This window comes from Drosophila nasuta, chromosome 2L (assembly GCF_023558535.2).
Source record: "Drosophila nasuta strain 15112-1781.00 chromosome 2L, ASM2355853v1, whole genome shotgun sequence".
NCBI classification, from domain to species: Eukaryota; Metazoa; Arthropoda; class Insecta; order Diptera; family Drosophilidae; genus Drosophila; species Drosophila nasuta.
The window spans coordinates 2,597,126-2,623,781 of NC_083455.1; the positions used below are offsets into that span (position 1 = coordinate 2,597,126).

General features: G+C 39.8%; 8 protein-coding genes across 8 annotated transcripts; 3 read left to right on the top strand and 5 right to left on the bottom strand.

The window, feature by feature from the left end:
* Nucleotides 1-2,706: 2,706 nt before the first annotated feature.
* On the bottom strand, nt 2,707-4,475 carry LOC132783639 (methyltransferase-like protein 17, mitochondrial). Its single transcript, XM_060788949.1, has 3 exons — nt 3,364-4,475; nt 3,018-3,307; nt 2,707-2,943 (listed from the first exon to the last, which is right to left on the bottom strand). Exons 1-3 carry the CDS (start codon nt 4,384-4,386, stop codon nt 2,802-2,804), a joined length of 1,455 nt encoding a protein of 484 aa, XP_060644932.1. The 5' UTR covers nt 4,387-4,475; the 3' UTR covers nt 2,707-2,801.
* Nucleotides 4,476-4,720: 245 nt separating this feature from the next.
* LOC132783636 (zinc finger CCCH-type with G patch domain-containing protein) lies at nt 4,721-6,548 on the top strand. The gene is made up of 3 exons (XM_060788947.1): nt 4,721-4,898; nt 4,951-5,871; nt 5,934-6,548. The coding sequence occupies exons 1-3, from the start codon at nt 4,878-4,880 to the stop codon at nt 6,543-6,545; spliced, it is 1,554 nt and encodes a 517-aa protein (XP_060644930.1). The 5' UTR covers nt 4,721-4,877; the 3' UTR covers nt 6,546-6,548.
* On the bottom strand, nt 6,542-7,578 carry LOC132783640 (DNA-binding protein RFXANK). The gene has a single exon (XM_060788950.1). It carries the CDS (start codon nt 7,342-7,344, stop codon nt 6,601-6,603), a length of 744 nt encoding a protein of 247 aa, XP_060644933.1. The 5' UTR covers nt 7,345-7,578; the 3' UTR covers nt 6,542-6,600.
* A 104-nt stretch (nt 7,579-7,682) lies between these two features.
* On the top strand, nt 7,683-12,190 carry LOC132783635 (uncharacterized). The gene is made up of 5 exons (XM_060788946.1): nt 7,683-7,775; nt 7,842-8,330; nt 8,416-9,347; nt 9,412-9,583; nt 9,950-12,190. Exons 2-5 carry the CDS (start codon nt 7,977-7,979, stop codon nt 10,118-10,120), a joined length of 1,629 nt encoding a protein of 542 aa, XP_060644929.1. The 5' UTR covers nt 7,683-7,775; nt 7,842-7,976; the 3' UTR covers nt 10,121-12,190.
* LOC132783641 (trigger factor-like) lies at nt 12,043-12,291 on the bottom strand. Its single transcript, XM_060788951.1, has one exon. It carries the CDS (start codon nt 12,289-12,291, stop codon nt 12,043-12,045), a length of 249 nt encoding a protein of 82 aa, XP_060644934.1.
* Nucleotides 12,292-12,411: 120 nt separating this feature from the next.
* LOC132783637 (transmembrane protein 184C-like) lies at nt 12,412-14,931 on the bottom strand. Its single transcript, XM_060788948.1, has 6 exons — nt 14,205-14,931; nt 13,873-14,150; nt 13,366-13,572; nt 13,202-13,298; nt 12,810-13,143; nt 12,412-12,689 (listed from the first exon to the last, which is right to left on the bottom strand). The coding sequence occupies exons 1-6, from the start codon at nt 14,502-14,504 to the stop codon at nt 12,412-12,414; spliced, it is 1,494 nt and encodes a 497-aa protein (XP_060644931.1). The 5' UTR covers nt 14,505-14,931.
* Nucleotides 14,932-15,102: 171 nt separating this feature from the next.
* On the bottom strand, nt 15,103-18,082 carry LOC132784222 (uncharacterized). Its single transcript, XM_060789687.1, has 4 exons — nt 16,632-18,082; nt 16,286-16,572; nt 15,778-16,231; nt 15,103-15,541 (listed from the first exon to the last, which is right to left on the bottom strand). Exons 1-4 carry the CDS (start codon nt 17,779-17,781, stop codon nt 15,192-15,194), a joined length of 2,241 nt encoding a protein of 746 aa, XP_060645670.1. The 5' UTR covers nt 17,782-18,082; the 3' UTR covers nt 15,103-15,191.
* A 79-nt stretch (nt 18,083-18,161) lies between these two features.
* On the top strand, nt 18,162-19,400 carry LOC132784242 (large ribosomal subunit protein eL13). The gene is made up of 4 exons (XM_060789731.1): nt 18,162-18,249; nt 18,508-18,768; nt 18,841-19,146; nt 19,216-19,400. The coding sequence occupies exons 2-4, from the start codon at nt 18,526-18,528 to the stop codon at nt 19,318-19,320; spliced, it is 654 nt and encodes a 217-aa protein (XP_060645714.1). The 5' UTR covers nt 18,162-18,249; nt 18,508-18,525; the 3' UTR covers nt 19,321-19,400.
* The last annotated feature ends 7,256 nt before the right edge of the window (nt 19,401-26,656 follow it).

Here is a 26,656-nt window from a genome sequence, read left to right on the forward strand (position 1 = left end):
AGCGGGTAGCTCACAGTCGAGCACACTCGACTGTAGCTTTCTAACTTGTTTTCATTCACTACCAAAACTAATCTAGTTGAAGAGATCCGTTGAAATATTACGATAATGTAAAATAGGGAACTAGCTACTATGTATCGCAATCAAACAAAGTCAGGCTTAAAAATAAAAACTAATTTAAGGACTGTTCCAATATGCTCATCAGTTATTTGATGATTGATGCGACATCCTTGCTATGAGATTAACTTACCACATTTGCTTAAGCAATGATATTTATTTTGACACACAACACATTTTGTCGATCGATGGGACCGTTACAAATTTCTCACACACCTGAAATTTTGCTCAACCGGATTTGGATGTCAAAATTGTAACGGTTCAGCAAGATACAGGCGCGAATGAAAGATGCCGGTGAAAGGATAATAATAGAGTCACAGTCACTGAAAGCTTTATAACTGAAGACTCTAACTAGCAACCGGAACTGCTTGTATTCCTGACGACGCTCGGGCCACGACTGATGCCAGAAACAGAACCAGCAGTCACTATGTAGCTTCCCGTAATGCCACTTGATCAACCCAAAAGAACTAACTTAGCTTAGCTAAAACTAAACCCTCCATGTTACTATATATGTATAAAGAAACAAAGCAATGGTGTTGTTGTTTGGTTTGGTTTTTTGGTTTTGCCAGGGGGAGTCGACATTAGAATTAGACTCGGAACAAAAGGAACAACAAAGCCGGCTAGCTGCTTGGTTGGCTGACTGACTGTCTGACTGGGTGGGTCAATTGAATGTTGCAACATCGGCGCATGCTTTCTAAACGCCACCGTTTTTCCAGCTATTGTGGTTGTTGTTTTCGTTGTTGTGGGACGCACCTTACTAGTACAAATAGCCAGATAGAGACAGAGCAACAGAGCGACAGCTGACACCCAGTGAACGCGCCTTTTTAATGAGATGACCCCACCTAGGCACTATATAAAACCCATGTGTGCCTATGTAAGGGGCGCCACATGACGTGACCGTATGCATGTTTGTTTGCATGTGTGTGTATTATTTTTCAGTTTCCATCGGAAAGGGACCTCGGTTAGCATATAATGTGAATGTTTATCATTGGATAGCCACGTATATTACGCATCCTGTCATATCAATTTTGTATGTATTTAACTAAATGGGTTAATGACTTGGTAAATGCATTCATTAATTAAATTCATATAACAGTTGCAGCTCTTTTAAATTGATGTCAAATTTCACAGCCTAATGCAAAACAATATTATTCATTATTTTTAATCAAAAATTAATCAGCATATCTCTAATGTCAAGAATAATATTGAGAGACGAATTAAAGAGTGTTGAGAAAAATTTTAGCTAGGGTCCATATTTTAAACTTTATACTTAAAACTTTCTGATTTTCGCAACTTAACAAATGTTATTGTCTAGTCTTAAGTCGTTGAAAAATAATGCTAAAACCAAACTTTTAACAACATCACACTATTTCCAGGTTTCTTTCCTTATAATTATATAAATCCCACGATAAACTATTTACTAAAACATACTCCAGCCATATTCAACTAAAAGCTCTAAAGGGAATCGTTTTGAAACTTATTCCCATTTCCACCAATATTTATATCCCGTTTTATGTATTCTCCATAGCACACCTTGTTATAGGGCCAATCCTTAAATGTATGTGCTTGTCCATATATTGACACACCCATGGAGACGGGGAGAAGTGCCAGTTTTCGCGCCCCACAATTTGCCCTTTTTTTGTTCTAGCATTTGACTTTGTTATGCGAAAAGGCCACGCAAGGAACCCGACAGGACTAGCGCAGGGATGATCTGCGGTCACTAAAAGGGCGCGCTCCTTATTAACACATAGCCAAATGTCAGTCTGGCAATGTGAACTACATTATAACATACTACCTAGGGAACTGGGTTTGGCATAGACTTGCTACATGTTAGCATTTCAACTCTTGCTAATTGAAAGTTGAATGTGGTTTCTATTCAATTGACATAAAGGCATCCGCATCTGCAGTCATTCGAAATATTTAAAAGTTTACTCAAATAATATTGCATTGATTTTCAACATTTTATCATTACATTATATATTTTGCATAACATTTTTCTGTTAATTTATAGTTCTTTGTTTACAATTATTTTAAAAGTAATTAGATTGAATTTTATCAAAGCCCTAAGAAATTGGCAGTTGTCGGGGATTTTAGATTAAAGTTGAACCGAGGATTTTTTTTTATAATTATTAGGTAAATAATGGAAAATGGAAGCCTACGAAGTAATTTAGAGTGATAAATAGCTGTTTTCTCAGCTAATGGGAATATTATATATGTATCAGCATTTTGAAAACTCTTAGCTTAAATTATTTGAGAATCATGTGAAGATTCTCACAATAATTGTGAAATCTCAAAACTAATGACAGTAAAAATAACTTTAATTCAAAAACCAAATACAAAATGCTCCCCACACACCTAATTACACTATAAGGGCGTGTTTGTTAGCTGTCCATTGGTCAAGCATTGCACTTACACATGTACGTTTTAGACTCATTTTTATTCTATGCTATTAACGATTTAACTTATTTACGCTGTTGCAATTTTCCCATTAAAAGCGCGCTATGGGTTTGCTGGCAGTTAAAGACAGATTAACTATCAATGAAATGATAGTTAAATGCAACTAAACAATTAATTAAAATTACGCAGCACAACCATTTGTTTGTTTGTATATAATTAAAGTAACAGTTTTTCTGACAAAGTAACAATGTAAATTAATAGGGGCGGGAAATATAAAATCATGGTTAAAACTATGTCAATTCAGTTGACTTCGCTGACTGCAGTTCCTGTTGCGATTTCGTGATAGAATTGCTGGGTTTTGGTTGTGGCGTACCCAGGGAAATGGGTAATCGGTCTCCCCAACGACTAACTCTGGCACAGCTATAAGCGGCTCTAAAATTGAGAAATGCAATATGATGAGATTAAAAAGGCGATAGCTAAACGATATTTTTAGCCTCTGCACTTACTTGCCATGCTTGGAAGCCGTGAAGATGACTTCCTGTAGTTTGCCACCGTCGGTGCACAGACGACAAATTGAATGCTTGGATCGCACCAAAGTAGGGCGCACTATGCGGGGCCATTGCCGCGAGCTATCATCTATTGTGCCCTTCTTCAGTATGGCATAACTGTAGACTGAAGTCTTGCGATCTGCCGCTGAATCCGAGCTGAGTCGAAGAGGCGAATATGAAATTTCAAAATTGCATGGCGTCCGATCAGCTAAACTACTGAGACGCGGGCAGCGCAGATCGTGAGGACACTGCAGAAAATATTTAGAGCATTTAAAAACAAAAATAAATATCATTGTGGACTTACGGGAGCAAAGGTTTCGCCAACATGTTCATCTCCATTCGTAATTAGTAATCGTCTGGCTTCATTAACCAGCTCGCTGCCGCGTCGCGTGCCCTCCTCCACAATGACCATGTAGCCATCACATTTGCGCCACAGATTCAGCAGGATCTCCTCGCGCTGCTGCTTGTCGGCCAATTCGAAGAGCGTGTGTGAGATGACAACCAAATCGTATTTGGTATCAATGGCCGGCAGAAATTGGCGATAAAAAACGTTGCGCAATCCAATCTGCTTATTCTCCTGCCCTTGCTGCAGTATTAACTCGGACAGCTCGTTCATCTCTCGTGATCTGTCCACATTGTAATATTCAAAGATGCTGTCACGCCACAATTCACTAGCAACCCACATTCCAGTGCCAATGCCGGAGCCAAAGTCGATATAGCTGCGTGGAGTGAACTTATCGTCGCGCATTTGTATCTCAGAGAGTACACGCTTCATGACTGCATACTCTTGAGCTGCTCTTGCTATGGCATAAACGATAGCTTCGTAGGCACCATATTCGATACGTTTCCAGGCGTATGTTCGCTGATCCAGGCGTTTGTTGATCTTCACTTCTCGTTTGCGCTGCCAACGTGCCGCCTCCTCAGCACTTAGTGTGGCAAGCCGCTCCAGTGGCATCTCGGAATTGACCTCTTCAACAATAAGTCGTTTCTTGTTTTCAATTTCTAATGCTGTTGGAGGCGGATGACGGGACTTTATATAACTATTGAGCAAAACACTGTCACGCAGCACTTTTCTCACTGGATGATCGCCCACGATCCTCTTCAATGTGTTGCTTAGTTGCTGGGGAAGCTCGATGTGGTTGGGCCTGATAATTCCCGGATGTTTACGGGGCTTGATAACTACCTGTTCCAAATCTGACAATACGGCAGGCACAACAGAAGCGCTTATTTTGCAGGTGTAGCGTTGCAACAAGTGTGTGCTTGTCACAAAGAAGCGTGGTACAAGCTTTATGTTGGCAGCCGTGTCCAGCTTGATAAGTGAAGCCATATTCTTTGAAGTTTATTCCACTTCAAAATAAATCTCTACATATGTATGTATGTGCAGCGCATGTGGCGCCGGCTGCAGCGTATTTATGTATATTATTGCATTGAGAAACACTTTTTATAAGTTTCACAACACTTTAATTTAAGCTGGGTATATGAAATACAATATACTATATATTTACTCTATTTTCACTAAGCTACAGTATATTAACCACTTAATAATATCACAATAACAATAATTAAATAATATTTGTATTTAATATTTTTAAATATAAATGGAAAACAGTATATTAGTATATTTGCCTTGAATTTAAAAATGTGTATCTGCGGTCACACCGACATTAATTTGTTAGCGTATATAAATAAAAACCTATATTTAATTAATTTATTTACGTTAATAAATTTAAAACAATTTACAATGTAAAGTATTTGTCATTTGTAAAATCTGGCTAAAGAAAATAAAATACATAAAACTAAAATAAAAACAAATAAATAATGGAAGAATATAAAGCACAAGTATGTTTCTCAAAGAATGTAATATTTGGCATATAATACATCAAATTTATAGTTGCTTATAGTTAAACAAGCCTTGCAAGCAACAAGCAATGAGGAGCAACGTCTGGAATTGATCGCACTACAAACAAATCTAGAGGAACTCCTGGAACTGACCAGAACAGCTGAAAATGGAACTGACGATGCTCCTAAATCAAGTGAGGACCCGGACAATCTTGACAATGAATTTAAGCGTTTTCAGACCGAACTAAAAGACTTGACAGAGGAACCGAGAGATACAGAAGATGATCAGCTGCAATTAGAAACATTGCGCATCAAATATAATGCCAAGTTAGGTGAAAAGTGCTCGGCTCCACATGAACACAGCTGGGGTGCCTTGAGCTACCACAATGCACTCATATGTGGCGTGGACGACATGCTAATTGTGGATGACAATGGCGTTTTAGACGTGCGATTGCGTGTTCTTTTTACGAACCCTACGCATTGCGAGATGCTGCCATGCAATTATTACTTGGAAGGCGAGTGCCGATTTGACGAAGATCGCTGTCGCTACTCTCATGGTGCCCTGGTGCCTGGTGCTGCCATTAGAGATTACAATGAACCTGACTTTCACAGACTGGCACGCAATTGTCCTGTACTGGCCAAATTGCAGGATCGCTTGTGGCATCGCGGACGGGTTCTATGTGTGAATTTTGTAGAGCAACAGTGTCGCGTGAGATTGGATGGTCAGGAGCACAAAGAACGAGAACGTGACTTTCCATTTGAGGAACTTTTTCCACTCATCACAGAACACGATGATGATGAGTTATCCAGCGACAGCAGCGACATGAATGAATCTAATGACAGTGATGCCGACAATGACTCCGACCGGGACTTGGATGACCTAGAAGCAGCGCGTCAGACACGCATGGTAGAATTAAGTTTGTTCACATTCAAACCTACCGAAAAACTGGGAGCTTGGGAGCAGTACACGCGGGTAAATTGAAAATTCTATATGTTTATTAATTATAACTAATTATTATTATTACATTCATTCAGGGCATAGGCTCTAAGTTAATGGCCAATATGGGCTACATACATGGTACAGGTCTTGGATCGGATGGGCGTGGCATTGTTGTACCAGTTAGCGCGCAGATATTGCCGCAGGGCCGGTCACTAGATGCCTGCATGGAGCTTCGTGAGGCAGCAAACGGAGACAAGGACTACTTCAGTGTGGAGCGAAAGCTAAAGCGTGCGGAGCGGCGCCAGCAGGCAGCCAATGAAAAGGCGTACGAACGTGAGGCCAAGCGCAGCAGTGATGTCTTTGCTTTTCTCAATGCCAGCGTGCTGGGCACAAGTGAACAACATTCTCATCACCAGAACGAGCACGCCTCCAAGCGCACAAAGAGCAACGACCTCCAGCAGCACTCCAATAAGACGTTGAATGTGGAGACTGTACGCATTGCCGATGACATACGTCGCAAGCAACGCGGCATTGCCAAAGTGCAGCAGTCCTTAACGCGTAATTCCAGCAATGTCCATCTGCAGAAGCGTCTACGTGAACAGCTGCAACAGCAACAACAGGAGCTGGCCACGCTTCAAGCACAGGAAAAGAGTGTCAGCAAGGAGCAGCAGACACGCAAAAGCAAAAATAAAATGTTTGAGTTTTGAATATTTTTACAGTTCGTTTATTACTTTACTACTATAAAATGAAACTATGGTTAAACTAAATGTTGCCAAAGGCGCCGGCCGTTAAAACGGCAGTCATATACTGTTCCAATAGCGCCTGGGCAAGATGCGATCCATTCTCCACAGCCAAAGCATAAGCTGTGTCTCCATTCTCATTGGTCGCACTGAAGTCCAGATCCTTAGACAACAGTTCGTTGCATGTGTGCGGATGATTGCCCGCTGCCGCATACATAAGAGCCGTGTTGCCCACAATGTCCATGTGAGTGCCACTTGCACCACGGTCCAAAAGGAAACGAACTATTTCATTATGTCCCCCGGCAGCTGCCAGTAACAGTGGAGTAATCATGTCTGGAGCCAAACTATTGACATTGGCGCCAGCTGCCACAAGCAATTGCGTGGACACCATTTGGCCATAAGAGGCAGCCCAGTGAAGAGGCGTGAACCCATGGGAATCTTTAATATCAATACTGTGCTGGCGCAGTAGTTCGGCATTTACTTGCTCCTCGGTGATCTCACCTTGACCAGCCCGTTCGTGGAAGGACAACGACACTTCAACCGGACAAAATGTGGCTTCGGTGTTGCCGCGTTGTAGATTTGTGAGCACCGTGGACTGAGGACGATAGGGCAAGAAAGCGCTTTTGCGCTTCGTGGAATTTGCGTCAAGCAATATGCTGGATGCATGCAGCGTAGATGATGTTGGTGCATTGACTTGTGCTGGTCTGATGGGCTCGTCATCCTCAGAGTTGGTACTGCTCTGCAGTTTATAGGTTGGAGCAACCATTTGTTTACCTATTTAATGTGATTCGTTTGAACAATATAAATTTCCTAGCCAAGTTGTGCTCAGCTGTTATTCCGTTTAGCCTAAACAGCTGTTAAATCAGCTGGGCAGCATGACAGACATTTTATCAGAAAACAATCCAGTATATGAAAACGTTTTACACACTCTTTTTTTTTTGTTGCAAATAAATATTTAATAATGGAATGCAAAATAATTAAGTTAAGCAATGAGGCGGGTGCAGTTTTAAAAATTACCAATGGGTTTCAGATATCGTCTATCGATAACAAAATTGCCCAGCTGCTGATTGTTTTTTATTTGTTTTTTTCTTCATATATTTTTGATTAGCAAAATTTATTATGTAAATTTATTTAACTGATTCATTAGCACTGTCTCAGCGTGTCTGTATGTGATTGTATCGGCTTGTTTCATAACAGGTTTGTGTAATTATTGTGGCGTAGTTCTCCAAAAAATCTACCCTGCACCTGTTGTACTGCTTTCAGTGCAAACCTGCGTTTTGGGCCTTTTTTTCGCCCCTTTAACATTGAGGAAATTTTTTGCAATTCAATTGCGTCGAAGTTTGGACTTACGAACACACAAACAACAACAGAACAGAGAAATAGAATCACAACTACAAAATGGGAAACAATGGGAGTAGCAAGGCCGATGCCGATGGCAGCGAACCACCGCTGGATGGTGGGAAGCATAAACAACATCATCACAAATCAAGCACACACTCTTCTAACAGTAACAACAATGGCAGCAGCGACGTTGTTGTCAGCAACAGCAGCGTCAACAGCGGCGGCAGCAGCAATAACAGTCTCAAGGTGCAGCCGTCACAAACGCAAACAATGACGAGATCGGCATCGGGCGCGGATGTAACGGAAAAGTATCTGACCCAGCTGGTGCCCGTGGACAGATTGGCCGAAATATTGAAGGAACAGACGAGTGCCAAATACGGCATTAATGGCATAGTCTCCAATGTATTTGTGGTGAGTGCAAAGACCCTTAATTAATTAGCTGATAAAACATTTTACAACCGTTTGATGTTGTCGCTGACGCATTTTTCACACACAGTCTCAAGTGTTTCCACAATATACTGACTTGGGGCACCGCCTATTCCAACTGATGCACACGAACTCCAAGGCGACCACAAAGCACTTGGGAACCGTCGCCTTTCGACAGCAATGCGAACGCTTTCTGGGTATCATGGACGATGCCAAAATCTTGGAGAGCTACATTAAAATGTATGCCCAGGAAGATAATCCCGATTTCATCGACAAAACCGGCGTCACAAGGCTACTGCACATCTGCTACACGATTGCCATGCAGCACTCTGGTAATGCGGTGCTTTGCACAGCCATAAATCGCACATTTGGCTCAGTGACCAAGTCGATATTCTTCAGTCACGACAGCCTCAGCTTGGGCTATGTTTGCCGCTGGTTCGAGCAAAATTTAATACGTCTAGTGCTGCTGGTGCACAAGTATTGCGTGCACACGCTTTCCACTGCGTATCGTGGCCTCGAGCAGCAAACGCAATCGTGCGGCATTGAGCTGCAGACTCCGGTGCTGGAGCAGCGCAATCCATTTGCATCCCCAGGCGCAGCAGCAGTGGATGCCACGGATCATATTGGAAGCCTGATTGAGTCCCTGATGCCGCTGTCACAGGCCTGGTTGTTGGCCGGCGCCTTGCCACCGTTGTACTCCAAGCCGCAGACTATTGTGCCACCGAATAGCAGCAACAATAGCAGTGCCTCGTCAGCTGTACAGATATTCAAGGAGAAACTATCGATGATGCCTTCGCATTGGACACTGCTATACGATTCCAATGAGCATGGTGTGGGTGCTAATCGTTTTTTGCACCATGTTCTCGGCTACCGTGGCCCAACCCTAGTTCTGTTGCATACCAAGGATGAGCAAACCTACTGCATTGCTGCACCCAGTGAGTGGAAGGAGACACATTTGTTTGTCGGTGCCGAAGGCAGCTGTGTCATTCAGCTGCTGCCAAAGTGAGTGAAGCGATTAGTTCAGATTGTTGGGTAAAGTGATTGAAACCCTTTTCATAATTTGCAGATTTGTGATACTGGAAAAGAAACCGAACATTTTGTACCTTAACACCAGCATACGCGGCTATCCCAAGGGATTGCGCGCCGGGGCTGATCCTCGCAAACCCATCCTGTCAGTCGATGAACACTTCGAGAATGTGGATTGCAAGGGTATCGCTGCATGTCTCATGTCAATTGAGGTAAGCAATTGCATTTTTGTTGTTATATATTAGCATTTTTGTATATTTTTTGCTATATTTATATGCGCAATAAGCCTTAGTCAACACAGTATATATTTATATATATGGTATAAAAATGCATACAGATAGATCTATGTATGAATATATAGTATATCGCATATACTTATAAACGGCAAAGTCGTCTTCCAGTCTAAGCATTTAAAAACAACTCTTTGGAACCGCTGTTGAGTCGAGTCCAGGTTTAAACCCTGTTAATGACTCAACATCGCGGCACTAAAGTGTATGTGTATGTGTGTGTACATTTAAATTAAGTCTACTTTTCTCTTTACCAACAACAAAAACTGCACTGCATTTATTACATTACAGGTCTGGGGATGCGGCGACAAATCATCACGCGAAGTGCAATTGGACATAAAGAAATGGCAAATCAAGGAAGCGGAACGTCAACGTACTGTCAAGTTAACAGCCGCTGATTGGATGGATCATCCGGATCGTTATCTGCTCGAATTGGGCGGAAGGCAGAATTACAACAACTAAGCACAACTATCACTTATAGTTAATGTTGTTGTTATTTACGTTGCGTGTATTAATACGAAAGCAATCGGAGTCATCGGTGTGCCTTTTTTGAATTCAAAAACGCGAGATGAAAATACGGGGAATATTTTTAAAAATAATAATTATGCTTGATTATTCTTTCATTTGTTCATGCGCACCACAAGATGATTAAACACTGGACTGAATTGTTTGTACGTTGATGTTGAGTAATAACCGAATTTTTGTAATGTTTCTTGCTTTCGTTTAAGCGCAATTTGATTTCGATTGATATTCTTTTTTTAATCTAATATGCTTGTAATGCCATTTAAATTGTACTTGATTATGTTTTTACTTTTGTATGTACTTAACAAAAGAAACGTTGTCCTTGTCGCCAGTTCTGTATTGTTTATATTACTAATCGTCATCTGATATTGCAATCTTAATTGTCAGGTAATTTAGATTTCCCGTTTATCTCTATATTTGCCTTCATTTTCATTTTTGGTTTTTATCTTTAAATGCAAGTATTACGAAAAGACAAAAATGCTTAAAATAAAAAATACAATAATAAACATAATCAAATGTTGCAACAAAAAAAATGGAAATAAATCTTTTTATGACTGGGCGCTGATTTCGTGAAGTCGTTAAAATAATTTGACGTGGCTTATCAGTCAGTCACAACTCATTAATGGGTTATCTTACAGCACATACAGACAAGAAAGTGTTGATTCATGATTCACGTATTTTGTTTATCTAATAAAAAGGGTTTGATAAAAACCGAATATTTAAAATTGGTTTACTATACAGAAATCTAAATCAACAAAAGATATTAATAAATTTAGCAATTATTTTCATACTTTGATCAAGCCAATGAAGAAACATTCTGAATATATTTTTAAAACTTTCATCTTGAAAAAAAATAAAGGCATGATAATCGTTCTTGACGACTACTAAAATCAAACAGACTCAATCACTTTTTAGATTACTTAGGGGTATTTTCAAAATAAGCGATAAATAAGCATATTAAAAATAAAACAAATTATTATATTGTTTTGCATAAATGAGCTAGTGTAAAAAAATATTCGATTAAATGAATCAGCCAATTTAAAATTAGAAACCAAAATATAAAAAACATAATTTCAATTGGTTTTGCATAATTATATTATTGAGAATTACATTATTTTTACAGAATATAAGTATGTTTTCAAGAGAAATTACGCCCTTTTCTGACCGGCAGTCACATAATTCACATTCGTTTGCTTTAAGTGTATCAAATTGTTCTATTATGCAACAGACAAACAAAGTACGGAGTACCGAATACGGCGCACTGAACATGATATACAACTAGGCTAATAGAGACACCAACTACTGACGTCCATAGATCAAACATTTACTATCATATGTATCTAACTGCATGTTGCATATGGGTTTTCTGGGTATTTGTATAAGTATGAACTTCTAATTGTCTAAGAATTTCATAGTAAAAAACAGAGCATATTCTACATAGCTATAAAAAATGTTTTGCAGCCCTTCGTTTCGATATATATTGCATACATATAATGAAGATTCTTTGGAATTACATATAGGCATGTGATGCGCGTGTAAAATTTTCACATATGCAGCTAGGGTACAAATAGATCATATATACACATGTATACATGTATATATGGTGTGTATATTTCTAAATCAGTTGTTTGCTTTCGCATCCAAAACTAAGGCCACGCAATTTGAAAACTCCCAATTTGATTGGGTTGCCAAATGAACAGTCGGTTGTTAATATGTATGTGAGTATTTGACACTAATAATATTGCTTATAAAAGCGGAAAAGAAACAAAAAGTGAAAGGAATTGATGCTTCGCTAATTTTGATAAGTATAAATTGGAGAGAAATCATAAATAAATATCGTTGCATCATTATCTTGCATTGATCTAGGTGATGTACTCTCTATCGCGACGACGTCGCGTAGTGGATGCAACAACTATAACTGGCATCTGCTCAATATTGTCCGCATTCGAGACATCGTCATCGTCAACGTCTTGACCATCATCGTCGTCGTCATCGTCATCTATATTGTCATCGTTGTCGTTATCGTTGTCATCATCCCCGCCCGTTGAATTCGACCATTCCGATGCAGTTTGATTGCTGCATGTTGCGCTAAACTTTAAACTGCTCGACATACCAAACGAAACGGACAACGATGCACTCAGCGAGGAAGCATTAAAATGTTGACTAACTTCTACATCGTCCCCCCCATCCTCGAGCGCATCAATGTGCTGGTTCTGTTGCTGATAACGTTGTCATCTACCCGTGCCCAGCAGCAGTGCATAATCATCGTTGGACTCGGGAATGGGCGCGGCAGCCGAGGCACCAGTTCGTGCCTGCGGAAAATTGCTGACGCCGCCTGCCTGGGGCGCACCAACGCCGCCCACAAAGTGCTGCTGATCACGTTCACGAAGATGCAGATGCGTTTCGCGTTGGCGCGTCGACGACTGTTTCATATTGGAGCCCGGCAAGTGCAGTTGTTGTTGTTGGTAATTGTTGCTATTGCTATTATCACCAGCAGCCGCGGCGCCTGCTATGGGAAATTGAGACGGGGAATGAGTTTCGTGTTCAGTTAGTGTACCTAACTGGCCCACATTGACGGGCACTATTAAATGACGGCTTGTGGTGGCGCCATACGTCACATTACGGTTACCTGCTTGCGTTGAGCTGCCCCCCGCCAACGACTCATCCTGCCGCTTGCCTATTAAGTACTCTGACTCACTGCTCGATCGCCGTGGTCCGCGTGCAAGCGGCTGATATGTGCTACGACCCTGAAAACGACGACTGATCGAACTGCTGACTACGCCCAGATGCTCGGTGACATCCTCCTGCATGTCAGAAATGTCCATCATTGAGAGAAAAGCGCGGCACCAGCTGTGATTGGGATTATTCCAATACTGGGGCGAGTTAATATGGAATGGATGGTGCGGGAAGCTGTAAATGTGCGCAATGGCTGCAATAAACATCTCAATGCAAATGAGAAAGTTCTGAAAGTGCGAGGACGATTAATACAATTTATCACAAACTACTTCATTGTCGACTCACTTGCAACATGGATGCCAGATTTGCATCGCCCACATCTGAGCCAAAGATATCCTTAATCAGGCCATAATAAACGAGTACATTTAGAAGGACACCTTGGCTGCAAATTAAAATAAAAAAAGTTGTATACCACGCATTTATATATACGGATGAAAAAGTTAACATACAAAAATGAGAAGAACACCACAGCCTTGATGCACAGGAATTTGGGAATGGGTTTCATGGGTTTCAAGTCCTCCTTGTTGGCACGATAGAAGAGCACCAGGCAATACATGGCCACAAACTGCGAAATGTTGTTAATGACCACAATATAGGGGAAGGCAACATTGCCAGCGAATTCGCCCTCGCCATACACGTCGCACAGTTCACATATTCTGTATAAGTAAATAAATGTATAATGTAAATAAATTATTAAGATTGTCTGTGTCTGCTTTTTATATGCCGGGCAACATGTGTAGAGTTGTTTCATAAAGATTTTGCAAAGTTGGTGTGCAGGCTGAACTCTACTGTTTTTAGTGCGAATTCTGAAATTTGCAGCGTATTTACAGCTCATCGCAACTGAGCAGGCAATGACAATGAAGCAAATGTGTCATGCCTATTAAAATCAATTGAATGAAATCAGAATCTAAGAGGTGCGAGACCTTATTGACCTTTTAATTTACTCTACAACTTACACTGAGATAAATGCGGTGATAGGTCGCACTACAGTGTACTGTAGAATTCCGTGCTTGCAATTGTGGATGAACTCGCGACCCATGACCCAGGGACGAATACAGCAGAGCGGAAAGAAATGATACACCTGAGGCTTGTACAGCATGGTGGCCTCCAGATCCATGTTGAGATTCAAATAGTGCAGTAAGTAAACCATAAAGTTGTAGATCACATACGCTTCATAGCATTCGCGCAATGAGTCCACGTAGATTGAATGCTTGGGAAAGAACAAGCCGATCCACTAAAAGATCACAGATTAGATTATACTCATTAGCCAATCAGTTTATCTACTTACCGCATTCAAAGCATAGATGGGCACCATCCACAAGATGCGTATGATGTGCTTCTGCAATATGGGCTTTGTGAAGTGAATGACGTGTTGTATGATGTGCCAAATGGAAATGGGCACGGCAGAGAGCACGAACAGGCCGCCAATGAGTATGAGCTGATCATTGCGTTTGAATCCATCCTTCACGGAGTTCACAATTAGTAACGGAACAACGATGATCGCAAATACAACGTATGTGATTATCAGCAATGGACGTATCCAGATTCGCCACTCTTCACAAAAACGTCGTAGGTCAGGGCGGCACATCACGTTATTTTTGGTTTTTTGGATTTTACTTTTTGCGATGAAGAAACACTTCAGATTTTGCTTTCGTCACAAGGCAAAGCCGCAAAGCTGCAGCAAAGCAAAGCAGAGGCAACTTCGTTGTTGTGTCGCTTTGTTGTTGTTTTCGTTGTCTTTATTGTTGTTGCCGCCGCCCCGTTATTGTAGGTTGATTTTTTTTGTTGTATTTTTTTGCTTGGTTTGCGGTCGTCTGTGTGGCCCTTATATGGAACTGTGCATACCCCTACACACTTTTTTCAAGCACCTTACATACATGTTGTTATTGCTTGTTTCACAACAACTCATACACAATGCAAAATTTCTAAACTAGCAAAAGCAAATTAATATTATTTGTTAATTTTTCGTTTTTGTATGAGACTATCTCTTGATAAGGGGAAATTTAAACTGTCTGGCAAGGCCACCAGTTATCAGTGGTAAAAAATATCGCACTTTTCAGTATTTTCCAATACTAACATCTACGCAGAGTTGTAACCGATTATCACGATAACAACTATGTCAATATTTCCCCGCTTTATTGCATTTGATAAATTGCCCTCTGCTTGAAGTAACACAAAAGTCAATAAACGTTATCGTATGTGTAGTTTAATTACAGATTATTATTATATTATTACATATGTATATGCATATATGATAAAACGTCAATAAGAGCTATTAAACATAGATAGTGTCCTTTAAGCTGCTGTTGCGATTCAAGAACAATATCGCATCTACTTGATTTTGGCTGCCAGTCAGCATGAAACGCTTATTATAATCATAGATCTGCTCCCGTAGTACCTTCTTGAAATTCAAATTGACCACGCCGGGCACACCCTGATAGAGTGTGGCCAAGTCACGGAGTGTGCCATAGATATGGCCCATCTTGTTCCACCATTCAATGGGTGATTCGTCCAATTGCACAATGACTTCGTTGCGGTACCGCTTGAGATCAGTTTCCACGGTACTGTCTGCATCCCGTTTTGGTGGACTTGGTATTTCAGTGACGTCAAACAGTAGTTCGAGTTCTAAAATTAATGGAAGTTGATTAGTACCTTAATATAAAGTTCTCATGAAAGCTTAACTATTTTAAAATATGTTTGATAGCTCAAACTGGTTCATCTACTAACTCAACGGAGAAGTACGTAGTATGGTAGAAATAAGTCCGTCAAGTATGGTAGAAATAAAAACATTTAAAATTCATTGCTTCAGTCAGTCAGATCAATAAATTTATACATGGATTTAAAAAGCTTATAAAACTCACTTGACTTTTTGGCACTGTGGCCAATACTCCCTGTGGCAGCGCTAGTGCCAGACTTGACATTTGGTTCAGTTTTAATAGTCACGGTTGGCGTGCTGCTAACGGATGCAGTAGCCGCCACCTCAGCGGAATCGCCGCTTTGGCTGTCAGTGCCGCCCGAGGAGACGCCTCCGCCAAATGTTTTATTGTATTTCTGTGTCAACATGCGAACACAGCTGTCAAAGTTGTCGATGGTTGTGAGACGATGGAAACGCGGATCGAGCAGAGCAGCGCTGGTCAACGTATCATTCGCAATGATATGATTCTGGAGCACATTGGCAATGGTACGCTTAATGTTCATCATTAACGGATCGTCCTGCTCGGCAATGCCCAGTTTCTTGATCAGTATCTTAGAAGTAATCGGCGACAACATACTGCACAAAGGCATGTCTTCGCCACGCAGTGTATCCAAAGCAATCTATAGATAAGTTGTAGTTAGAAATAGGTGGATGAGTTTCCTATAAGGACTTACCACTAGAGCACTGAGTGCTTCGGTCACAGTCTTGGCTGTGATGACCAATTGATCCATGTCTTCGGACCATGAAATTGACTCGGCAAAGAATTTCAGTAACTCGTAAAGAGTCCAAGGGAAGTGCTCATTATATGCAGGCAGCTCCGACACTTTAGAGCTAATCTCAGCTGAGTGACGCTGAATGATGTCCTTGACCTGCTCCAAGGAGCTGGCTACGTCCTCCAACTCAAAGACGCGACGCAAGCACTTGTCAATCACCGAAACATAGCACAACACAACGGGTATGCCTGTTGGAAAGGTCAAGAGATTAGATTAGCTGTCAACGATTAGTGTTTTCTCTACTTACTCTTCTCCTTCAGATAGGTCTGCAACAAGTCCTCCTCGTCGTCGTAGTTAACAATGGCCAGCGTACAGTTGGGCAAGTAGAAATCAGCGAGCAGATCATCGAACGACACGTAATCCGTGTACTCAATGGTGGCATACAACACACTACGTACGCTTTGCGTCTCCTCGCTCAAGTAGTGATGATGGATGCTTAAAAAGCGACGCTGCTCCACATTCATCCACTGCTCAAAGGCCAGCGAATAGGGTTTATCGGCGGTAAACTCACGCGTGAAGTCGCCAATCTCCATAAATTTCGATGCATGTTGCTCTGTGATGAGCGAATCAATCTTTTGGGGCATAGGCAGAGATGCCAAGTTTCCCATGGCAAGGCGAATAAACTCACTGATACCCAGATCGTAAAGTGTCTCCACGTTGCGTAGATCTCGCACCACAATGTCAGCCAATGCCTCTGGCAAGTTGGTGATATAGTTGTTGCGAGGCTGAACTGTGACTCCGGTTCCCTCCTCATGTTTGATGTTGCGAGTGAAATGCATTGTGCCGGTGGCAGCTGTACTTTTGCGTTTGCGAGCGTACTTTAGTTCACGCGGCTCAATACTAATAGTGCGTTCCTCCTCCTCCACAAGATTGTCGGCGTCGTCATAGGTCAACGGCACCATGGTTTCATAGAGCATTGTCTGTGATGCTGCGTCATCTTCGGCTTGCATTGCTGCGGCTGCTGCGGCCGCCTCATCCATGTCCTCGTCCTCTTCTTGCTCGTGATGGTTGCGATTGTTGATGAACTCCAGTTTGACGCGTCGCGACGAAACATTGCGCTTGGATAGCGGCGGATGCGTTAGATTGCGTGGCGTCTTGCGAGGTGGCACTTGAATGTCATTCTCTTGGCACAGAGCCTTGAAGAGATCCTTGTGCCGATGTTGCAAATGGGCACGCAAATTGGTCGTGTTGCCATGATTGGTAAGCACCTTGTGGCATTTGATGCACACGACATTCTGCTTGGTAATTACCTCGTCATTATCGTTCGATGGAAAACCGAAATAGCGCCAATAGACGCTTTTCATTTTCGGTGAATAGAGCTTGGAGAAATTGAGCTGCGAGACATCCTCGTATTTGGCTTCAACAACCATTGGAGATGTGGCCACTTCGTCGTTCATATTTGTTGATTTGATTTTGTTGTCTGATTGATATCTGATTACCGATGCCACCAAAAAATAAGCGCGCAATTTCTCGATTATAGATAGTCAGTTCAATAGTCAATAGTTTTTTTTATCTGTATCAGAAAGTACAGTTTAGAGTTGCCACGCGACAGCGTAATCAATCGATAAGGCAATGCTCGTAATAAATGCAATTAATACTCGAACCTTCACAAATTACTTATTTTTTATCGACACCCAAATAATATTTAGTGTGCGTTGCAGGAATACGGTGCGTTCTGCTGCCAAAAATTGAAAATTTTGTGGAATTATTGCTAACACTGATTGCATCACCAATCGATAGCTGGGGAAATTTGTACGGTAGCGCCATGGGAAATTTGCGGAGGGATTTTTTAGTTGTATTACTGCATGCCCACAACGTGAAGTTGGCTGCGATTTCCTTTTTGATTCGTTGTTGGGTAGCAAAAGGTGCGTTTATTTTTGTGTAGCACAAAAATTTATAAATCTAGGCGAAAATGGCACACAAAATAAACCGAATGATCGCTCAAAAAATGTAGATTGCTGCCGGCTGTGAATTAACACGAAAATATAAGCGGAATTATGGCAGCATAGCGTTGAAAACATGAAAATAAACGCCAGCCACGTGGTGTACGCTTCCCACTGCTTGGTTATAATCCAAATACAAAAAAATGTATGCTAATATATGTGTGTTTTTGTCATCTGCAGCTAATCTAAACCGCCAAGATGGGTAAGGGTAACAATATGATTCCAAACCAGCATTACCACAAGTGGTGGCAGCGTCATGTGCGCACCTGGTTCAACCAGCCGGCGCGCAAGGTCCGCAGACACGAGAACCGCGTCAAGAAGGCTAAGGCTGTCTTTCCCCGCCCCGCTAGCGGCCCTCTGCGCCCCGTGGTCCGTTGCCCCACCATCCGCTACCACACAAAATTGCGTGCTGGCCGCGGTTTCACCATCGAGGAATTGAAGGTGCGTTCTTTTTTGTGGTTTGCGTTAGAATAATATCTATTTAATACGTGTTTGTTTATATTTTGTGAATAGGGTGCTGGTCTGAGCTACGGCTTCGCCAAGACTATTGGCATTGCTGTCGATCGTCGTCGCAAGAACAAGTCCCTGGAGTCTCGTCAGCGCAACATTCAGCGCCTTAAGGAATACAGAAGCAAACTGATCCTGTTCCCCATCAATGAGAAGAAGATCCGCAAGGGTGAATCTACTGTTGAGGAGTGCAAGCTGGCCACACAGCTTAAGGGTCCAGTCATGCCACTCAAGAAGGAGCAGACCGTTGTTGAGTTCCGTGAAGTTACAAAGGACGAGAAGAAGTTCAAGGCTTTCGCTACTCTGCGCAAGGTATGTCAAATTGATAATTAGTAAACTTAACCACTATGATTGATTCTCTTGTACTTGAATTCTTTCCAGGCACGTACTGATGCTCGTTTGGTTGGCATTCGCGCTAAAAAGGCCAAGGAGGCAGCTGAGAGCGAGGAGGGCAACAAGGCCGATGCCAAGAAGGCCAAGAAGTAAACAGCAACTGATCTGCTGCTGATTCTGATTCTACAATAACAACAACCAGAATAAACTTTTAGATTTTTCATTAACATGAACGCTTCGTGGTTGTTTTTTCTTGTAAATTCTGTAGTTTTACATATATCTTATTGGAACATGTGATCTATGCTGTCCAACTGCCAATTGAAATCTTCCAATACGATTGTTTGGTAAGCAACAAGATTGTTTTTCTATAAAAATTGATGCTATTTGAGTATAATTTATATGCCTATAAAAAAGTAAATGAACTACATACATGAGGCAACGTTAGTTGTCATAGTAAGCCATTTTTTTCTTCGTAAACCATTAAGATTTGACAACAATTTTTGATTGATTTCAGATATAAATACATTGTAAAAATAGGAGTAAATAGAAGGAACTCAATCTTATTTGTGCAATAAATGGATAACAGATGTTGTTCTGCGACAGCTTCAGTTATTATTATTTTGAAAAATAATATTCTATAAAATGCACAAACACAAAATTAACAAGTTTCGACATAGGCCTTCAAAATTTTTATATTTTAAACAGTGGAATTTCATATATTATATCTGAAGGAGGGATTAGCATACTAGTATCCGGGAATTTATGAATAAAGTCTATTAGATTAGAGTAGAATAAATTATGTGGTTTATAAACTTTTTTAACGGTGGTAACTGAATTGATGTACTGGTAATCGTATTAATGTAAACCTCGCTCGATCTTGCATTAATCGACCTTAAAAAATTGCGTGGACAGTTCGCACATATGTATGAGCACAATTCATAACAGAAATTATAATCAAAAAAGATTTATTTATTACATGTGCACCAGAAAAAGCTGGGGTCACCATATGCAAAAAAAAACCCCGCAATTTCTATTGGTTACTAAAGATAAAAGGGTTGGCAACCAATTCAATTAACTGAGGGTTGTGGATTCTGTTGTTATTGTTGCAGCCCGCACCTTGAGCCATTTTTCTTTACGCATTTGATAGATTTTTATTACATTTCGGTTCTGTTTGGTGGCTTGTTTCGTGTTGCAACTGCATTCAAATTTTTATTATTGAAATTTATGAGCGCAAAAGTGATTTTCCTCATAGTTTTCCTTCTGTCGTTTTCGTTTTTTTGGTTTTTGGGTTTTCGTGTTTTTGGTTTGTGGGTCGTGTGGTTGTTATGCTGGTGGCTTAGGGTGAGAGTAACGGCAGCAGTAACACCAATGATGGAAGGGAGGGGCGAAGGGCGCTGCTGATGGTTGACAGCGACGGTAAACAAGCCACAGAACGGCTGACAACGAACGTAATTGGCAATTGTTTTTCCACTCCGCGTGTGAGTGTGTGCTTGCAGTACCTTTTGGGTGTCTGTGGTTGTGGCAGTTGCCCTAAACTTTGTTTTTGCAACATGTGCGCGTCTGGCCCATCAAATGCAAATCTGAATTCGAGTCCTTCTCATTCGAATGCGATTGACAAAGTGAGAAAGTTGTTTGCACTTGGCCAAAAAGTTTTCGGTTTGACTTTGTGAATTCAAATTTCATTTAAGCTCAACACTTTTTCACCTTAAATGCACTTAACATGTAAAATCAATTAACCTTTGTATCCAAATAAATTTAATATTAACATTTTGCAGCCGCAGCGCGTTAAATGTCTGTAATGATAGCAACCCTGACCTGCACATCTCAGTGGGTTAATCGCATATGCTTTCATATACACACATACATATATACATACATCTGTATGTAGTATATAAAATACCCAGTTAACTAAAACATTGTCTGAAAGATGTTTATTGATGCTAGTCTCTGCATCTGTTTACGATTAGTTTGCATATTACGCTTACTGGGTATGTATGCTTCGCACATATGTACATTCGTATGTGCGTGTGTAGATGTGTGTACCATAAACGCAATCAGTGCTTAATGATCCATATGGCAATTGGATTAGTGGGCGCCTGCAGGCAACAGCAGCCGCAGAAGTACTTTTTGTCTTAAGCTCAGGGTTGTCTTGTCCTGGCTGCGATTTGCATTTGAAAGACGTACAGTAAAACATACATACATACATATGTATGTATGAGCAGTGGGTACAGTAATCAGAGTGATGACTCTACATCACCCTCTGACATTTTAGTTTGTATGTGCATACAGTATTCATATGTACAACAAGTCTTATTAATTTTCTATGCATCGCATCCCTCTGCGAGAACTCCCTAATAAAATGCTTATTATTTTTCCATAAAAAATCACCCAAAACAAGAAAAAACGCAAACAAATTTATCAAATATGCAAATAAGCAGAATGCACATATTGAATAAATAACACTTACCTAGCCGCAACCATTTGTTTGTGCCTCACAATTTATGAGTATGACACCCTTGGGTTTTTTGCCTTTGACGCCATTTATGATTTTCACGGATCATCTATCAAAAATTGGCAATCCATAAAAAGCGCATAAAAATGAAAGGTCCCTCATTTTATAACATCATTGAGGTTAGTGCAGCGCCTGCTGTTGCGTTTCCCTTTTTGTTTTTGTCCAGTGCCGCCAATGAAAAGACAAGTACTAGGTCGATTATGAGATCAATACCAAGGGAACGAGGAACCAGGGGACGGGCCTTGCAAAACAAATCGTAAAAAATGCAAATTGCAAGTCGAATCGAACAAATGGGCGCGAAATATCAAAATCGTATTAGAACTCAATACAAAAGGCAGCAAAATGATTTGCATATGCAAAAATAATTGGCGAAAAATATGTAAATGAAGTTTGAAATGGGGAGGGAAGCTCGCCATGAAATTGGAAATTGAATAAAAGGCATAATAAGAAATTCCCAGTTAACTCTAGGATGCCGGGTAGATAGCGCTCTAATTTTTTAGACAACATTTGTTATGTCTGCATGCAGATCAAGTTTGTTTCATATTTTTGATGATTTGGTTGGAATCATACAATAATTGTCGAAGTTATAAAAGAAATACTTTTGTATAGGCAAAAACGGCTACTTATTATTATAGCCTATTTCCACTGCCACTCAGTTTTTTTACGTTTCGAACCAATCTTTTTTTCCTTATGGGTTTTTACATGGGGCGAATGTAACATTCGACCTCAACGGAAAAAACAAAGGTTTTTTGGTGCAGTGGAAATAGGCTTTGACTGATAATCTAGTATATTGTACCTTCTATGCTATATTTTGAATGTGGCACTACCAAATCTACTATTTGGTAATTTTTTAGTAGATTTGTTGGACTTTCGGTATATTTTGAGAAAAACACCGCAATATTTTGCTTTTGCTTTGGTGTTATAATAATTTTCATTTTATTGTTTTTTTTTTTAAAGGATTCAAAGAAACAATTATAATATTCTAAATGCTCATGCCAGTCATGTTACTTACCCGCTACCCATAAACACTGCGGAATTATTTTGATAATATAACAAATAATTATTTGGTATATCGATATACTACTACATTCAAAAGCAACTAAACCCGACTGCAGCTGTCGTTTTTTGCCATATAAAAATATTTCTTCAATAACTTTTACAATTCTTTTACATTAGTTATTTAGTATGGACTAAAAATCGACATTAGTTTTGAAAAGTAAGCTTACTTTTGGATTTTCCAATTGCACGGACGGAAGCGGGTGTGTCAACCATATAAAACAAATAAGTGACAGTCAGACAAACTGACATGGATATATCAATATCTCGGCTGTTGATATTGATCAAGAATATACATACATATATACTTAATGGGGTCGGAGATGTGTTCCTCCGCGTGTTGCATCTATTTCTTACAGGCACTAAGTTGTAATATTCATCTACCCTATGGGAATGGAGAAAATATAAGTAAATGGCAGCAGTATCCAGTAGAACCTACTTGAATGAATTGTGACGATAACTTTTTCTTACAACTGTGATGACGTGATAGTATGTTGGTCCGCCCACTTAAGAGCCAAAATCAATTTGCGTGTATGTTTGTGGGCGTGACAGCAGTAAGAATTTAGGCCACAATTTCGGGAAAGTATAACATTTGGCTTGTCGCTGGACTTAGCCACAGTTTGAGATAATTAATATTGTAAAATTTGTTAGGCCCTATTTTGGGTGTATCTCTGGGTGACACTGTCGAGTGTCCTGACATTCAGTTTTCAATGCAATTTCTTCTCAAAAGTTCCAATAATCCCATTTTAATTTACGTAAGCGCCAATATTAAGTATTGGATAATGGGATAACTTTGTGTTATAAATTAAGCTGAATTATTTTAGCTTCATTATAACTACAAAACCAAATAGGTAATTAGATTTACAATGTGCTGTAAAAACATACGCTGAAATACTTTCATGCTTAACTATATAGTAGAAATATCTTCCTAAATTAGAAAACGTTTCTAGCACAGTACAGTTGTTAATAAAAAGCTACAACAGTAACATTAAAATAACCGTCTGAGGGACAACCACAAATTTGTGACTACTTCAAGCAAAACAATTACACAACTGTCGAAAACCGTTGGAAAATCAAACTCCAAACAGAACGGAGTTTATCATACTATCAATGAACAGACAACAGATTAAAATTTTATACTAAAAAACACATGTTTCAAAATTGTCGAGAGACCAACGATAGGCCACTGAATCCGCACAACCACACGACTATCAATCAACCCACATATCGTTCACCCAACAAGTGAAACATTTAAATGTGGTCGGCTTTAAAATCAAGTGTCTGTATGTAATGCGATATTTAAATTTTTGTATAAAAAACTAGAAGAGATAAGGTGGTATGGGGGAAAGTGCCATAAAATGGGTGGTTTAACCAAAACCTGTTAATGTGAATACAATAGAAAGCTACTTGAAACCGACCCTTCAGCAATGTACCAAACGATCATTGAATCACGCCGTCGGTTGAACCAACCCTCGAAGAGGGGCGCTACAGGGTAAAAAAAAGGTCGCCTGACTTTCAATTAATCAAATTATCGCGCCCGAGGGTTGATACGTTGCCACTCGATAAAATTGCAGCCGGGCAAACATTTGTCCACTTTCCGCAATTTGTACAGGTCAAAATTTTCGAACTGGCGAAATTTATTTTTACAGTTTTTTTTTGTTATACTCTGATTTGTGGTTGTTGTCATTTGTCGTGCGCTTTGAAGAAACATCAATAAATTGTCAAAAGCTGTCAAAATTTTTAATGACTGTGTGACGCCTAATAGCAAGGAATCGATTTGTTCTAGGCGGGCGGGCTATTCGATATCACTTCATAATTGCAAAATTTTATTTTTTCCTTTTTATGATACTGTGAACAGTTTTATGTTTTGTGCAAACCCCGTGGTTGATCTGTGGCCATTTTAAAATTATTAGTCTCGGTTTAATAATTCTAACGCTTCTGGAAAATTGAACATATGGTCAAACTTGGAAATCAATCATACAATGTAATATTCCTCAATTGTTTTGCTCCGAAAAATAAACTCAAAATACATAAACATAAACTTTTAACATTTTGTACAATACAATAATGAGTACAAGTACAAGTAGATGTTATTTACAATTTTTAGATATTATTTTCAAATATTTTTATTTCTCGCTTTGCTGGTACCAAAAATATGTGCTACAGGCATAAAAATTAGAAACAGCTATTTTTATTATATATTAAATATATTGTTTTATAAATAAATAAATCTTTATTTTTTTTTAGTTTTGGCTATTATATTTATTCTTTCAACTATCCAATATTATTTCCTATCCAACTCGCATCCACAAAGACTGCAACAATTAAAAACCAAAAAACTGAATAGTTCAAAAGTAATCTATCTGAGGATAGATATTTTAGAACACAATCCACAACAATCAGCATGTACACCTGAGATCAAAGAATAACAACCACAAAGAGATTTCCGCTTTTATTTCTGGATAGAAGAACACCCCAATGTTTATAGACTATAAAAATGTCACTCAAAATTAAAGTGCAAGTTGGTCTAACCCTTTGCCTGAACTATCATTAAAGGACCTTAAATGTCCCCATGACAATGACAACGGCACAAGTCAATAGTTGTACAACATGCATAAATTATATCTGTATCTGTAACAGTCGCACATATTTCACTTCATTAACAGCCAGACACGACAAGTTTCCATTCTTCATCACACCAGTGCACTATCATACCATCCTTTAACCCTTTCCTGGACGTTCAGGAACAGCATATGCAAATAATACCGCATCATTAGTGCGTGTAAAATCGGAATCAGAAAAGTATTCCAAATCAGAACGAGTGCAAGTGTACAGCATTGAAAGGGTTGCACTTTTGGAGTGTGGGGCACGTGGCCGAAAGGGTTACCCGACAACCACAACAACTGATTCCAAACCCGTGTCCTCACCACGGTCATGTGGCTTGCTGTGAATTAATATTTGCATATGGTGTTCTTCACAGCGTTTTTGTGAACTGAGAGCAATTTGAAACGTTTTTTTCTTCTGATGTTTGTCTAGGTCAAAAGGGTGACAGCAAATCAAGTTGATATTATACATAAGAAGGCCTTAGAGATATATTAAAAACTAAAAATCTTTACTGGAAATCTTTTATTCCAATTGCCTTGCTCATCCTTATGTTTAACGCCTCTTAATTCGGTTGTAGATGGAATTTGTTTTCTTTTGGAAATTGGAATGGAATTTGTTTTCTTTCCCACACACAGACAGAGTCTAAAGAAAGCAGAAACAAATTTGATCTTGTTATGTTCTGCACACCAGATAAAAAATCAACAACATTTCGCAGATGAAGGAGTCTGATATTATCCCAGCATTGTTTTTTATGACCTGCTCTCAAGTCAGTTACTCATCTCAATGAATAGGGGAGCTGATCAATGGGCTGTGCTGGCAGAACCTCCCGATTAATCCACTCACAAGTCATAATTTTGTATCCTCAGTCAATTCTATGTCCGTCCTTAGAATAAACATAATTTGTCTAAATTCAAAAAAAGTATTTAATATTTGGCTTACCAAATCTTTGTGCATGATTAGTGTTAATTAGATGAGCAAATGAGGAACGTATTTAACGATATACATATAGAGTATGTCTTCGAGATTTTATAAAGTAAACTCTAATAGCTCCCAACTTTTTTCCCCTCATTTACCTCCACTGCGCACAATTTTCAACAATTTGATTCGAATTGGAAAATGATTTATTAAATCTGACACATAGCATCCAAATGCCATTTTCAAATCTGAAGTACACTTGCTGCAGAGGTGATGGGCTCCAATTATATGTACAAATATGTACATCGACTAATTGTACACTTTACGCCGGCATATTCAATTGCCTACTTAGAGGGCATTGCAGACAGTTGGGGTATTCTCGCATCATGACACCATCTACAA

Coding starts and splice junctions, on each gene's coding strand:
- LOC132783639 (XM_060788949.1), bottom strand. CDS start 4,386: ATGGCTTCACTTATCAAGCTGGACACGGCTGCCAACATAAAGCTTGTA. Junction 3,308..3,363: donor TTGGCGAAACCTTTGCTCCC/GTAAGTCCACAA, acceptor TATTTTCTGCAG/TGTCCTCACGATCTGCGCTG. Junction 2,944..3,017: donor ACGGCTTCCAAGCATGGCAA/GTAAGTGCAGAG, acceptor TCTCAATTTTAG/AGCCGCTTATAGCTGTGCCA.
- LOC132783636 (XM_060788947.1), top strand. CDS start 4,878: ATGGAAGAATATAAAGCACAA. Junction 4,899..4,950: donor TGGAAGAATATAAAGCACAA/GTATGTTTCTCA, acceptor TCAAATTTATAG/TTGCTTATAGTTAAACAAGC. Junction 5,872..5,933: donor CTTGGGAGCAGTACACGCGG/GTAAATTGAAAA, acceptor ACATTCATTCAG/GGCATAGGCTCTAAGTTAAT.
- LOC132783640 (XM_060788950.1), bottom strand. CDS start 7,344: ATGGTTGCTCCAACCTATAAACTGCAGAGCAGTACCAACTCTGAGGAT.
- LOC132783635 (XM_060788946.1), top strand. CDS start 7,977: ATGGGAAACAATGGGAGTAGCAAGGCCGATGCCGATGGCAGCGAACCA. Junction 8,331..8,415: donor TAGTCTCCAATGTATTTGTG/GTGAGTGCAAAG, acceptor TTTCACACACAG/TCTCAAGTGTTTCCACAATA. Junction 9,348..9,411: donor GTCATTCAGCTGCTGCCAAA/GTGAGTGAAGCG, acceptor CATAATTTGCAG/ATTTGTGATACTGGAAAAGA.
- LOC132783641 (XM_060788951.1), bottom strand. CDS start 12,291: ATGTCGAGCAGTTTAAAGTTTAGCGCAACATGCAGCAATCAAACTGCA.
- LOC132783637 (XM_060788948.1), bottom strand. CDS start 14,504: ATGTGCCGCCCTGACCTACGACGTTTTTGTGAAGAGTGGCGAATCTGG. Junction 13,299..13,365: donor GTGGTGTTCTTCTCATTTTT/GTATGTTAACTT, acceptor TTTAATTTGCAG/CCAAGGTGTCCTTCTAAATG. Junction 12,690..12,809: donor GGGCAGCTCAACGCAAGCAG/GTAACCGTAATG, acceptor AATTTCCCATAG/CAGGCGCCGCGGCTGCTGGT.
- LOC132784222 (XM_060789687.1), bottom strand. CDS start 17,781: ATGAACGACGAAGTGGCCACATCTCCAATGGTTGTTGAAGCCAAATAC. Junction 16,573..16,631: donor GACCTATCTGAAGGAGAAGA/GTAAGTAGAGAA, acceptor CCTTTCCAACAG/GCATACCCGTTGTGTTGTGC. Junction 16,232..16,285: donor AAGCACTCAGTGCTCTAGTG/GTAAGTCCTTAT, acceptor ACTTATCTATAG/ATTGCTTTGGATACACTGCG.
- LOC132784242 (XM_060789731.1), top strand. CDS start 18,526: ATGGGTAAGGGTAACAATATGATTCCAAACCAGCATTACCACAAGTGG. Junction 18,769..18,840: donor TCACCATCGAGGAATTGAAG/GTGCGTTCTTTT, acceptor TTTTGTGAATAG/GGTGCTGGTCTGAGCTACGG. Junction 19,147..19,215: donor CTTTCGCTACTCTGCGCAAG/GTATGTCAAATT, acceptor AATTCTTTCCAG/GCACGTACTGATGCTCGTTT.